The sequence below is a fragment of the Astyanax mexicanus genome, chromosome 8, assembly GCF_023375975.1.
Source record: "Astyanax mexicanus isolate ESR-SI-001 chromosome 8, AstMex3_surface, whole genome shotgun sequence".
NCBI lineage: Eukaryota > Metazoa > Chordata > Actinopteri > Characiformes > Acestrorhamphidae > Astyanax > Astyanax mexicanus.
The window spans coordinates 35,403,002-35,417,928 of NC_064415.1; the positions used below are offsets into that span (position 1 = coordinate 35,403,002).

At 39.6% G+C, this 14,927-nt stretch overlaps 1 protein-coding gene across 1 annotated transcript; it reads left to right on the forward strand.

Moving 5' to 3' along the window:
* The first annotated feature begins 259 nt into the window (after positions 1 to 259).
* On the forward strand, positions 260 to 14,702 carry LOC103047597 (uncharacterized). Its single transcript, XM_007231075.3, has 4 exons — positions 260 to 556; positions 2,641 to 3,304; positions 5,853 to 6,003; positions 6,574 to 14,702. Exons 2-4 carry the CDS (start codon positions 2,648 to 2,650, stop codon positions 12,399 to 12,401), a joined length of 6,636 nt encoding a protein of 2,211 aa, XP_007231137.3. The 5' UTR covers positions 260 to 556; positions 2,641 to 2,647; the 3' UTR covers positions 12,402 to 14,702.
* The last annotated feature ends 225 nt before the right edge of the window (positions 14,703 to 14,927 follow it).

Below are 14,927 nucleotides of genomic sequence, written 5' to 3' on the forward strand. Positions count from 1 at the left end.
AGCAACACACCCACACTTACACGTTGCCGTGTTCTTATCCACATTAAGCATGCACAATGAGATTAGACAAAGACCCAGTGGCCACCTGGACCTGAAACACACAAACACAGTGAGTGAGTGTGCCAGTGTGATAGGAGCACTTATATAATTCTGCTTATTGTTCAGATATAAATTTTTTGATACATCTCTTTGCACAAGTCCTAAATGGTCAGTATTCAGATGATGTCTAGAGTTAATGATATATCTAATTATTATAACTTGTATACTATAACAGATACTGACTAATATTCCTCCAACAGCATTTATCTCTTACGAACTGGCTCTTTAGTTAGAAATGCAGAAACACACAGGCACAAAGTGTATTTTGCACACAGACACACCTATTCCGTGAAGATGGCTCTCCTCACTGTGGCTGGGATTAGTAGTGAGCAAAGATTAAGCAAATTAATACTGAAGCCACTGCCCAGAATAACTCAGTCTCCAGCACGGAGCTCCACAGCTCAACATGAGAGGCCAGCCGCTCTATTCTGACTTCCTACTCCACATGGGAAAACTTGTGAGTGTAAATATGTTTTGAGTGTGTGAAATGCCAGTTGTTTGTTAGAGTGTTTTCTTACTGTACCAGTTGTTTAAAAAGGCAGAGAGACACAGTTTGTCCAGGTAATCTTCTCTGAAGAGAGTCTATAATCCAGCGCACTTTGGGGGGGGGGGGGGGGGGGAGGCTATATTACCTTTTAATATAAAGCAGAAGCTGTAAAGGATTCGTTTTTTTTTTTTTTTGTAAAATTTTAAACATACAAGATGCGTACTTAAAAATGCTGTTAATAACATGTTAAGCAGATGAAGAACATGTCTTGTTGACATAAATAAAAACTTAAAATAACTTATTAGTTTACATAAGAAAACAGTAATATGCAAATGTAGCTGTTGGAATCAGTACTATGATGTTTAAGTGAATAATACAGTAATAGAGTAGGCAACTGTGGCTGTTCAATGTTTTTTCTGTTTTCTTTTCAACATCGGCTGAACACGGCAGCTGCTCTTTTTTTAATGTGTCAGAATGTTGTAATGAATACACAAATATGAATGCTTCAAAATTAATTAGATTAAAACCTACAGTAAAAGTTAACAATGTTTTAGCTTATTAAGTTACAATTATTATTTTCCATTATCTGTGTCTTTTAAAATAGATTTCATTTGGTTAACCTGTATTTCTGTTAGAACCGTTAGAACTCAAGGAACAACTGCTAATTAAAAAAAATCTTACATTAAGGTTGAAAAACATTTCTCCCAAGCTAGAAAACGTATAAACTATTTAATTCAGTATATATTAGTATACTGATTTTTTGCTGTAGCTGTATATGGAAGTTGGTGGCTAGTAACTGACCACCTCTAAATAGCAGGACATGTGTCTGTCCCACTTGATGTCATGACAGTGCGGTTAATCTATCAGGGTGGAGCAGTAAACAACACCTGTCCTTAAAGATGCTGTGCGTTCTGTCTGTCTGTTACAGCACTCCTATAAACCAAAGTGTCCTTGCTGTCTATTGTTCCTTGTATCAGTATGTTATGTAAAGAATGTTGATTGTTGGGATTTTTGTTCATAAATATGTATTTTAGTATTCAGTGCTATGCTAGGCCACACTAACTACAAACAAAATGCGGTCTTTAGTATAACAATCCGAAATCAGAAAAGGTTGCGACAGAATGACTACTTTTTCTCACTGCAGATATTATGAATCCAAGATATTTTGTCCAGACATTTTGTCTGGTCAGTGTTTCATTTTTTTAAATATATGTATCAATTTTTGCATTTCAGCCCTGCAACACACTTTAAAAAGATTTGAATATTGTCATCATATTTATGTTTCAAAATTCTCTGCACATTCCCTACCAAGGACTGTTTAAGACTAGCAGGCCACGCCTTTGTAATATGTGTAGCATTTTTTGCATTGTCTTGTTGATAAATGCATGGGCATGCCTGGAAAGATGTTGTATATTAAAGGCAGCATATGTTGCTCTAAGATCCTAATTTATTACAAAGAATTCACAGAACGCTTATTACAACAGACCCTCGTTTTTTTTAACTGGTTGCAGAAAGCACTCTGGATTGTTCTTTTTGTCCATTTCTTCCTTTAAAATGTGGAATACTAATTTGTCAGACATCAGTACACATTTCCAGTGTTGGGTGGTCCATAAAAGATGCCTTCAAGCCTAGATAAGTCAATTCTGTCTCTGGACATGGTTAAAATAAGAACTCTTTCCTGTTTGGTTATATCAATCATTGCAGAATTAAAAGTCTAAGTCTATGGTGGATACTGCTTTTGTACAGTCATGAATACAATTCTCATCATTGTTTAGTGTTTTTTCTCATTGTTAACCCTAAATTCCCTTCAGGATTTCGGCTTTGCATGTCTGAAATGCAAGAATAGATGTATATTAACAAATGAAATGAAGTTGATCAGACAAAACATGTAATACCTTGGCTGGGTACTAAGTAAAAAAGTCAAATTAGAGTAGCATTTCCTGCAATTGAATCAAACTGTTGTGTGGACAGAGATTTACAAGTTTAAACTGTTTAGTAACCTTGTTTTCTCTCTTTTCTTTACATCCCTCCTTCTACATCTCCCTCTCCTACAGTGAGATTATGAATGAAGCTCCAGCAGTGAGGAAAGCCCCACCACAGGCCCAGTCTTCTGGCAGCGTTCATACTTTGATGACATATCGCCAACCATACATGAGTCAGCCTATTTCCTCAAAGCGTGTGTGCTTCTACAAAAGCGGTGATGCGCAGTTCAGTGGTTTACCCGTGGTTATCAATAATCGAACGTTCAAAACCTTTGAGGGACTGCTGGACAGTCTGTCAAAGCGTGTTCCGCTGCCCTTTGGAGTGCGAACTATCACCACACCTCGTGGTCATACCACAGTCCATTCCCTTGACCAGCTGCACCACGGCCATTCCTACATCTGCTCTGACAAGCGCACAGTGAAGCCGATTGACCTGGAGCGGGCACGGCGCAAACCACCACCATGGTACAATGCCCGGCCGGTCAGCAACAGGCGGGTGGCCATACGGCGTCAGAGCCCTGGCCCACACAGCGCTCGCAGGGCCAGACGGAACGAGCACGCAGCCCTGCTGCACACACCCAAGCGGCTGGTGGTGTTCCGCAACGGAGATCCAGAAGAGAAGCATACACTAATGCTACAGAAGAGGACCACACACTCTTTCGAGGCACTGCTGGGCCTTGTGTCTGAGACCATGCATTTCCCTGTGTTGAAGCTGCACACACCAGATGGAAGAAGGGTAAGTGCTCCATAACTATTTAATTATTTTCTGTCCTCTTGTTTTTTCTGGTGTCAGTCTGATGCACTTGTTGGCCCAGAGTTGCTAAAGACCCAGAGTACCCTGTTTTCAGCAAGTGGTTTACGCCACTGGTGTTTTTATGGTTTCTAAAAAATAACTCCGGAAAAAATATTTTACCAAATTAAAAACCTCTGGAATATAAGCAAGAGGAAGATGGATGATCACAAGCCATCAAACCAAGCTAAACAGCTTGATTTTTTGCACCAGGAGTGGCATAAAGTTATCCAAAAGCAGTGTGTAAGACTGGTGGAGGAGAACATGCCAAGATGCATAAAAAACTGTGAAAGACTAGGGTTTAATATGGAATATTCAGAATTTTCAGTATTTCTGGGTAGAACTAGATTATGACGAAACAAGATGTGTTTGTTTGTGCCACATGGGTGAGACAAACCGAGTACATGCAGATGTAAAAAGAGAAGGTGGGTTTATTACAAGAAATAAACCCAAGCACGCTGTGAAAAATAGTTTAAAAAAAAATAACCACAGATATAACCACAGAACCAGAGAAAGCTACCACTGGCAGATTAACAAAACAAAAGAAAGACCAACAAAAATAATACAATGCAAAAACAAGAGTCAAAACAGACACAGACAAAAGGCAAAAAACAAATACAAAGTTATCCTAAAACTCTTCGCAACCACAAGCTAAAACAAGCAGGTTTAATAATGCTGCCTTGAAGAATAATGTTTTGTCTGGTTAAGTTTGTTGGGTCCATGTGTGAATGACAGCAAACCACACATGAATACATACATTTAAAATACATAAATTTAACTTATTTAAAATTTGTCATCATTACTGATAAACCCTCAACTTATACATCATCAAAGTCGATGCTCATTATAAAATCACGAGTTTGTGGTGTCGTTTTTTGTGCATTCATTTCGTAAATACGATATTTAAGACATGAATTGAAGGCAGCAATAGTACAAAGTAAAATAGGAAACTGGCGTGAGAGATAAGTAGTCCAGTGAAGTAGATCTTTGAAACTGTCTCTGATTGGTTGGTTGGTGACCCGTGATAGTGGTGTCAGGAAGCTTAGGATTGTGGGGCTTGTAGTGAGTGGACTCGATGGATGCAGAGGGAGGACACGTAAGCGAGTGGGAAGAACCTTCACCTTGGTAAAGAAACTTTACACATTCTTTAAACATTTAAATATCTCTTTGTAAACATCTGTTTTAAAGGAGGCTCTGTGGCGTTGCTTAAAGTATGTGAAGCCAGAAATTAAATAGGACACTGTAATATATTAGAAACTGGCCTCTCATTGGCATCTGCAGTCTCTGAGAGTGTGCTGTCTAAAGGTTGTTGAAACACCTTTTAGTTTTAGTTGTAATCCATTGCTTTACTTACTTAATGCATCCATCTTCTGTTTCTATAATCTATAAATGTAAAATCTACTATGTTAATGCTGTTAACTCAACTGTGGGTGGGAATAAAACCTCCTTTCATTTGCCCTTGGGTTATAACTTAGTTATAACAGGAAACATATCTGACCTTGACTATGGAGGTTTTGTCTCTTTTACCTTGTCTCATTGTGTGTCTATTGTGTTCACTGTGTTTTTTTCTTAGATAAATGTTAGGCTTTTTATAGTTTCTATGACACAGAGGGGCTTGAAGAAGACCTATCACCCTTCAGCAATAAGCCTCTTTACCAACTCATCCTATTATACTGCACTGCACACTGAATGAGAGCCTGAAGTGGGCGATCAGATATACTCTGGGGCAGACATTCATATGTGCATGGATACAGTGCATTATGCCCTGTACCATAATGTAACTGAAAAAAGTCAGATTAACTAGTTCTCTAGCTTATCATGCAAAACTGTCAAAGACAGATTTATGAGGCAGTGTTTTACAAGCGTGTCTGAATAGGAAAGACCATTATCCTGCAAAAGAAACAAGTGGTGGTGTAGTTCTTTCCGAATATAACATTCTTAGGGTATGTCATTTTACTCTGGCTAAAAACAGCTGCATTAAAACACATTTTTCACTGCTTCTTTTGGCACATTGTCTGGGTTACTTTGTTGGGGGCACATCACAATTACAAATTGCAGAGGGTTTTTCATTTGAAATGATGTGATGATGCCCAACCCAGTCTTCCTATCTTTATGCACTTTCAAAAAGGAGAAAGAGAAAAGGAAGACAGATAGAGAAATGACAAAAGTAGATTAAATCAGGTAATTTTAAAAAGCTATCCAAAAATATACAATTCAGTAGGAAAGAATATATGCAATCTAACATAAGGCCCTGTTCAAAACATTGAAGCCATTGTTTATAATTAAGACTTTTTTCACAAAATACACAAATAACAAATTTTACTAGCTGAATAGCAGCTGAATATTAAAAGCATCTCTAAAGCAAAACCATATCCATCAAATAAACAATGTAGAAACATACAACATAATTCCAGTAGTGCTTTTTCCATATTAAGTTTGATTATTAATAATTAATAATAAAGTTGAGTAAATAAACTAATTATTTGTATTGCAGGTGGATGGACTTCCTGCTCTCATCTTGTGCTCAGGAGTACTGGTAGCTGCAGGAAGAGAGCCTTTTAAAAGGGGAAATTATGATGTTCAGAAACCCTCTGCTCCGACTTGGCTACCAGCAAAAAGTGTTGGGAGGCTGCATCCTGTGTCTCGTAAGTTGAAAACATTCTGTCCTCCTCACAATACTGTTGCATTTGTGCCGTGAATGTCGTGTACTAGCCCATCATGTTTTAATAATAATAATAATACATTTTATTTGTAATGCACTTTACATTTCAAAGAAGTCTCAAGGTGCTATATATATGTTTTAGCAATTAGTAATTCTGTTCAAAATAAACCTTTACAAATAAAACAAATATATATTCTTTTTTGTTTAAATAATGCTCTAATGTGTAATGCTTCTACTGTATAATGCTCTACTGGCCTGCATATTTATATAGCTGTCGATTGTTGAGATTATCTGAGGGAATTCGCTAAGGCTCTGATTACCCCAGTATAATACCTGCCATGACCTATATCTTGTTGCATGCATCATATCTGGTCCATATCTTTCTAATCCTGGTCTTCCCCTTCTCTTTCTTTTCCTTGCAATGCATCCCTGTTGTCCTGGCTTGGCTAATCATCATTTGCATCTGATTCTGGTAAAATGTTGTCTATTTTTTTTTATGATAATGCCTTTGTTATCTAATAACTAATAACTACACAAAACCAAAAATGTGCAGGGAAAAAGAAATCCATAACCAGCGGCACCAGATCTCGTCCTTTCTCACCCTCATCAGAGCGCTTCATTGTAAATCAGATACACAACAGTTTTGCAGGAAGTGCATTTGACTATCCTAGAAACCCTACTGATTCTGTAGAGATGGAGACTGGTCAGATGCTGGAATCCGTTGCTGAGACAGACACTATTGCCTGCCTGGATGGTGAAGGTGATGGTGAAAGAGAAATCCTCGTGCCCACTGAAGATGATATAGAGAAGTCTTTTCGGGTAAACCAAGATGGCAGCATGACTGTGGAGATGAAGGTGCGCCTAACTATAAAAGAAGAGGAGACAATTCATTGGACAACCACACTTAGTCGCTCCAATGTGACCAATCAGATGAAGACCGAACCACATCCGGATCTAGGTGCTACCTTGTCTGACACTGTTCCTCTTAATGTTAACCCTGTGGGGTCAGAAGCTATCAAAAACTGCCCTGATGCCTTTTCTATGGAAAGTCCTGATGAGATGCAAACAGGTAGGGCAGAGGATGTTATAAGTGTTAAAGAGTCCCTCCCATCCCTTTCTTCAACTCCTGGCTGGCGCAAAGTTGAGCAGAAACAATCAGTTGGCAGCACGGTGAAAGTTACAGAGTCCGAGATCCAGGAAAGTTTGCTGGGATCATATGCCTATAGGGAAGAGACAAGTAACGGGGAGATGAAGCAAGAGCACTGCATGGTACGACAGTGCAGAAGTCGCCCTGTACCTAAACCCCGTATCAACCTGCCCTCCGAACTCAATACAACCAGCACACAACTGCAGTCTAATACTCAGCACTATGAATCAGCACAGATTCTGAAACTGCAAGACATTGGGGAGGCAGTCCGAGAGACAGTGCTCCACATTTATGAACAGCAGTCCTGCGGAGAGACTCTCTTAGCCAACACACAGCTCTGCATGCCTGGCATGGGGGCCTATGGTTCAGTCAATAGTCTACCAGTATCTGAAAATACTATGCGGTCATCCAGTGAGGACTTGGAGTCTATGCCAATGGATTCTGGAACTTACGGTTCAATCAAGAGACAAGAAAAAACCCACACATTATGCCAACAAAGCATCTCTCAGAAATTCAGAAGCAAAAAGTCTAAACCGTGTACTCCAGTCATTGACATTTCTAAAGCTTCAGAAACCACAATAACCTCAACTGCAAACTCAGACACTAACAAAAGGAGAAAACCAGTCAGAGTGATTGTAAAAAAGAATCATATTTTCCAAATTCCTGCTCCTGATCAAAAAAGAAAAGATAACACAACCAACATGTTCAAAGAAATCAGGAAAATAAGAGCTGATATGTTCAGCCAAGCTGGAACTATGAGACATACCGAGCATTACAAGTCAAAAGCTGTTCACAAGCTTCTAAAAAGACGAAACAACCAACCTAGTCATGAAAGAATTGTACCTCACCTGTTACATAATCCTGTTCAGCTGACAATAGAAAGTCCAAATGAAATATCAGCTGAAAAAGAAGAGTACACTAATACAGTGAATCCTGTTCATGTAGACTTGATCTTTAGTAAACCAAAAGAAAGTTCACCCCCACCAAAGAAAGACTTGCTTCGAACATCAACCAATACATGTACGTTAACACGCCAGATGTCTATGCACGAGGAGCGCAATTTTCAGAGAGAAACTCGAGAGCTCAGTGAAAGCATATCCCTTCCTGCTCTGCATTCGTCTTCATCAGTCTTCAATGAATATGTTGAACTCTGGCTACAGAAGAGTGTACCTGATCAAGAACAGGTACAGGAAGACCTTCCCCAGCCCATCCTAGAAAAAGCAGAGAAAACAGACTCATCAAATGAGGATATTCCATGTTATGTTTCTACCAGAAAACCTCAATCTTCAACAAGCACATCAGTGGAGAAGATCACTTCTATAAAGGCAACAACACCCAAAAGTCCCAGTCCAGAAAAAAATGCAATACCCATAAAAGATATAAAAAGGGACATAACTAGCACACACCATACAGAAACAAAATCACCTCAAAAGAGCAGTACAGCGCAAAAAACAAAACCTCAAACTCTGTCTATGAAAAATATATATAATAAAAACATTTCATCAGAGGAAAGTTTGTTACTGAGTGATAATTCATCTGAGAAAAAAATAATACCAGATGTCTCTCATGGAGAAACTTTACTGACGAAAAAAGTTAATGGAAAAAATATCCATGCTACCTCAGATAATAATTCTGCATCAAGTGAATCATCAAATCGCCACTTGTCAAATCAAGAAAAAATGCCTTTCCCTGAAAATATTACAAAAATGTCTTGCCAATCAGAAGATTCCAGTTTAGAATCAAGCGGTAATACAGAAAGACAAACACCTCTACTTAAAAATACTGCAGAAAAGACTCTTCTGCTTAGCCAAGCTTCTGTAGAAAAAATACCCAAAAACAACACCCTGACCAAGGCATCTCTATTTGACCATCAACACATGGAGGAAACACCACTTTCTACAAAGGTTACTTCAGACAGAAGGCCAGCACCAAGACATTCATCACAGATAAAGGTATCTGAATCAAATATAACTTTGTGGAGCAAATTACAAGCTAGTATTGACGCACCAAAAACAAAGGAAATTAGTATCATGCCTCAGGTGGACACTGCAGATGCCCAGGTCAAATCTGCAACAGAAACTACAAGTTTGCAAGCAGAAAAATTGTATACAGTCAAAATGGCAGTGAGGCCAGACATGAGGCATGTTCTTGAAGAGCTCTGCCAATCCATTCATTCCTTCAGTGAAGTAACACAGCAGAAGCGACGGTCTCGTTTGGAGAAGTCCAATAGTATGCCAGATTTTTCCTCACAACTGGCCTCTACATTCGGCTCGTCTTCTCGAGTACTGTTGGCCTTTCTCTCGGTTATGACTCTAAAGGATGGTCTGGCCAATTTAAATACATGTCGCCAAGCTCAGGACAACCTGAGCTGCTCAGAGGCTTTGCTTATGCTTCAGTCGCTCAAGGAGATGGCAGCCATGGAGGATGCCGATAGACTGAGATCCAGTCTAAATGCTCTCCAAAGCTCAACATCAGCTCAGCTGCTGCAGAGTTGGAGAGGTTTCCAAGAACTAAGCAGTATGTCCAGGAGCCACAGTGTCACCCTGGGATCCTCAAGAAGTGGCTCATGCTCCGAGGAAGAGGCAATTCAGGGACTCATGGAGGAACTTGGTGTTCCTGAAAGGGTCAGAGAAGAGATTGCTGCTCTTTGTCCTCAGGAAGAAGAGAGCATCGAAGGTAATCAGGTGGAGGGATTAGAATCTGAGGAAAGGAGGGAGTCACTGGCAGAGGCAAAGATAAATGGATTCACAGAATCAATTGTAAGGGAAGATTCAATCAGCTTCGCTGACTCTGTGCTTGAAAAAGATGTAAACTTGTATGTTACATCAGTCATTGAAAATGCTGTTAATGCACACAGTAAAGATGGTGGCAGTTCAGATGTCTCTAAGATGCATTCATTGGTTAGTACGGGAGCAGATATTGAAGAGGTAACTGAGAGACATGACCAGGAGTTCTCCCCAGAAAAAACGGCCAATTGTGGACTTGACACTGATGTGTGCGAGGACTTGTCTTACCATGAACCTGTCTTGGAAGAAAAGCAACAAAGGAAAAGAGAAGTAGTGCCAGTGAGACATGTAAGAAAACAGGAAAAAGATCCAGAGCCACAAAGTATTGTAAAGGATAAATCAATGAAAGAGAGTACAGCATGTAGTGAATGTGCCGCCAGGACAACTTACATTATGGAAGAGAGTCCTAAACACCATGTGATACTAGATAATAATGAAGGAAATAAAGGATGGATGGATACAAAGGAACCAGGTGAAATTACTGTTACAGAAAACCGCCCTAACTCATTTGAGACCCCAAGTAGTGAAGACAAAACAAACACATCTGAAGAAGATAAATACAGTTTAGAGGAAGAAGAGGACAGCTGTGATGAAGAACTTATGAGCTTTTCTGAAGACCATGCTAGTGATAAAGAGGAAAAAGTAAACCCTATCACAATACATAGTGAAGACCATAGAAACACCACAATAGCACCCCTCTCCACTTGTCAAAGAGAAACCCAGGTCAGTCAAACGCAAAGCCAACTACACAGTCACACAGACTGTGTGGAACAGCACACTACACCACCCGAAAGGCAAGTTACTTTGATTCCTATTCATGTAGAATCAAATGTAAAAGAGGATATGGCTCAGGACTCTGGGCATGACACAGATCAGCAACAAGTCATCTACGAGGAAAGAATAATTTACTCTGATGAGGATCAAATGGTCTTGGAAGCACCAGAATGCTACACAATTTATCAAGAACATTTTGTGGAGGAAAATGAATATGGCCCAGAAGAAGTTGTAGAGTTTGAAGAGGAAAGAAAGCGGACTTCAGTGGCAGAGCTCATCAGTACCCTGGAGTCTGTCACACAAGGGGTCAGCAGTAAACCCAAGAAACCTGTCAACAGACACTTAGACCCCAGTGAAGTTCTAGACATTTCAGACACAGATGTGTCTCAGATCTCAAGTGAACAAGACAGGATGGAGGAATTAATAAAAGATCCATGGAAGGTCCAAACACAAGACAGAAGTGGCAAAAGTGGCATCCAGCAAGTCTCAAAACGACAATCACCAAAGCAAAACATGACAAGTAAGCAGTCGCACATGGACTTCACCTCAGAACCACTATCTTCTTCATTAGCGTTTAGCTACGATTCCCGAAGCAGCTCTTTGGCACAAGATCCAGAAGGAAGCATTCACAGTAACAGAGTAAAATCAATCCGAGAGATGTTTCTTGCTAAAAGCAACACTACATCCCAGAATGGGCAGAGGAAAACGCACAGTCCAAATTCTGACATGTCTGATTACCAGACTGAATCCACAGAGGACAGTGGGGGAAATGGATCCCAAACAACACCAGAGACATCCAGCGGAGAAGACGACACAAGTCGTCTAGCCATCGCAAAGGGTTTTGTCAGAAGAACTATTGAGCGCCTCTATGGAAGAGGTAATTCAAATAGTACAGGGCCAGAGAGACCTCTATCAGCCTCCAAAGGAATGCAAAAAGAAGGTCCAGGAAGGACCAACGTAACTAACCTTGCTTCCTTTCATGAAGCCCAAACACGGGTCAGAACTGACATATCGTACTTCAATGCCACAAGTTTGATTGATGTAATAAATGAGCCCAGTCATTGTGTCACTTTGAATGCCCAAGTGAGACCTGAAGATGCTGTCCTCATTGACAAGGGTCGCTGGTTGCTTCGTGAAAACCAACCAATCACTGAATCCTCCCAAGAACTCCAAGAAGCTCAAAGGAAAGTGGAAAAGAACTCGAGCACAGTAAATGAACCTGAGCAGGATGCTACAAAAGAAGATGTTCCATACTCATTATTTTGCCCAGCTTCTCCTCACAGCATTCTTCCTTCCACTGACCTGGAGGAACTGTCTAGGTCACCAGAACAAAAGTTTACCTATTTTAATCTTCCAAATGCTAGTGACTCTGAGCTGGAGCCAGAAGGACGAAATACTGACACCCCATCAAAAAGAGAGGCTAAAGGGACCCCTATAACACAGTCACCCAAGTCATGGGCTGAGAAAAATAGCTTTTTGCCTGCCTTTAACCCACCAGTTGTTAAAAGAACAGATAATAAGGTGCACCCATTATTAGAAGCTCTAACACTGCCTGTGGTTACTCAACCAGGCAGAGGACAAGGGGCAAAAACAGAGGTTGCAAGGCGCTCTACAGAACCTGATGTCCTGGAAATGCTTTTCTCATTTTGTGGACAGCACTGTCCCATACTCTAAACTAAACATTTACATTGATATTTACAGTATCTAAATGATGTGACAATGAACTGTTACCTCAGAGATCAGCTTGGGAATGCCCACATCTGTATAAATTGTGAGGTGTTATCTTGTAAGGGAGGTTAAACACTGGCCAGCGTGCTTATGGCAAGGTGACAGGAATTATTGCAATTTGAGGGAGGCCTGTTATTAATATAATTTATTATTCCTCAATCCACATTACCATCCACAGTGGACAGCTAATGGGCCTGGTTACCAAATTGGGTGGTAATGATGGTGACTGGAAGCATCTGGCTAGAACTTCAAATGTAAAAAGACAGGCAACTCCTGTTCATTTTTAGCTTCTTTTTAGTAATGGGACACAATATTAGTTCCTGTCAGTACCATGGCATGTCATGTCAGTGTATTACTGCATATATTCAACCGAAATACACCAGGGCTAAATCTTAACGATGAATAAACCAATAGTGAATAAATTGCAAAATCTAATGATGATCAGCACTGCCTTACACATAAGATTAGCATAATAGATCTTGAAGAAAAACCATTGCTGGAGGTGCCAGAAGATGATAATATGAACCACCTTGCTATAGGAAGCACAGCTGTTGGTTACTGATTAGCACTTAAATGTGAAAGAACATGAATTATTTAGTGCCTGATCTCACAACACACCACTCAACTGTCAATCATTCCCTTAAAAGGTTCATGCCTTTTTAATGCAAAAATTAATTTATTAAAAAGGCAAATTAATTCTATACATGGATAAAATACATAGTCGAGGCGCATTATTATAGCCACCTCCAAGTTTCTACACCCATTATGCATCTTATCAGCTCCAGTGGTTATATAGGAGCACTTTGTGGTTTTATAATCACAGACTGTAGTCCTGATTATCAGTACACTTTATTTGCCTCCTTTTCACCCTGTTCTCCACAAGGCCACCACAGAGCAGGAATTATTTGGGTGGTGTCACTGCAGTGACACTGATTGAGATGGTGTAATAATAGTGTGTGTTGTTGTGGTTGTAAGAGTGCATCAGACACCTCAGTCTTACTGCTGGACTGAGAATTGTCCACCAACCTCGAAACATGCAAAAGGCATGTACCCATTTCTTTTAATTAATCAATAAAAAATATAGTCTCAAGTCATAACCTTTAAGAGCCAGGTGCATTCACGTGGTGAAGGTGCTCAATCAGGTTATTTATTGGAACAGCAATGTTATTTTCTTTTCTGTTTATTGTTGATGTAAAATTTGGGTTTGTGCACTGCAGCAAATCTGTGTGTGTGAGCGTGTCTGACAATTTACTTTTGTCAGGGTTCAAATCAGTTAGTGGCGCACCAGTGTTTTCTGCCGCCAAAATAGAAACACACGAAAAATTTACCTGAACACACCTCATTTTCAGACCACCACACTCATTGGAAGAGATATATTTCTAAACTCCTTTGCTATTTTAATGGCCAGCTGCAAGGCATATAAATAAACCTTTGTGGGGTGTAAGATGGCAATGAGTATTGTGATGCACATTGTGCAGGGTGTACCATAGGGCCCCTAAGGTGGAGCAGCTAGTGAAGAGCGTCTGATAAAGTTTACAGTCAGTGGACACGGTGTTTAAAAACTCCAGCAGCACTGCTGTGTCTGATTATATAGAGCTACATGGTTCTCCTATGTTGTCAGTAGAGCTTATAAGATGGACAGTGAATAATGAGGTTAATATTGCAAATTGACCATGTACATACACTTGCTATTCAAAGAAGAGTTAACTCAAGACCCATGAGTGTACTGCCTTTCTGAAGCAGTGAAAAGAGAGATAAGTTTGACGACTTCAAGGCCATACTGTGCATTACCGTAATCTCATTTTGACCAAAAGCTTTAAAGCACTGAGCGGTTAAAGCGTCACAAAATCAGGGAGATCAGCTCTAGCTCCCAGCATGAGACTGGGGCATATGCTCAACTCGCACGCAAATGTTGTGCGTTCCATATAAACAACAGATCTTCCATATGCCACTATTCTGCCAATCACTGCTGTAAAGAACAATTTATGGAACTGCAGTATTTGTGTGTGTATTGTATTACAATTTTTGATGTTTTGTTTTATATTATTTGTAAATTTATGTACATTTGATGTCGCTGTATACAATTCACTAGCTTGTATTATTGCAGAAGTTTTATAGTACACTTGTCTTTAACCTTTTTTATGTATAGAAGCTGATCGTCTTTGTATTTGCAATGTGAAAGGCAGCTCGTGTTTTTGTTTTTCTGTGACTTGTGTTACACATTTAACTTATTAAATGTTTGTTATATACCTTTGCATTTAGTTTTTTATTTAAGTTTATTGATATAATAGTAGTACAAAAAAGTCATACATTATTAAATGGCAGGATAAAGACAAATCTTATGTATTCATTAGATATATTACAAACAGTGATCTATTTTGATCATTTATTTATTTTTTTGTTGATGATTATGGCTTACAGCCAATGAAAAGAGGGAAGCATGAAATGCTGTAAGATTTTCCAGGAAAACAC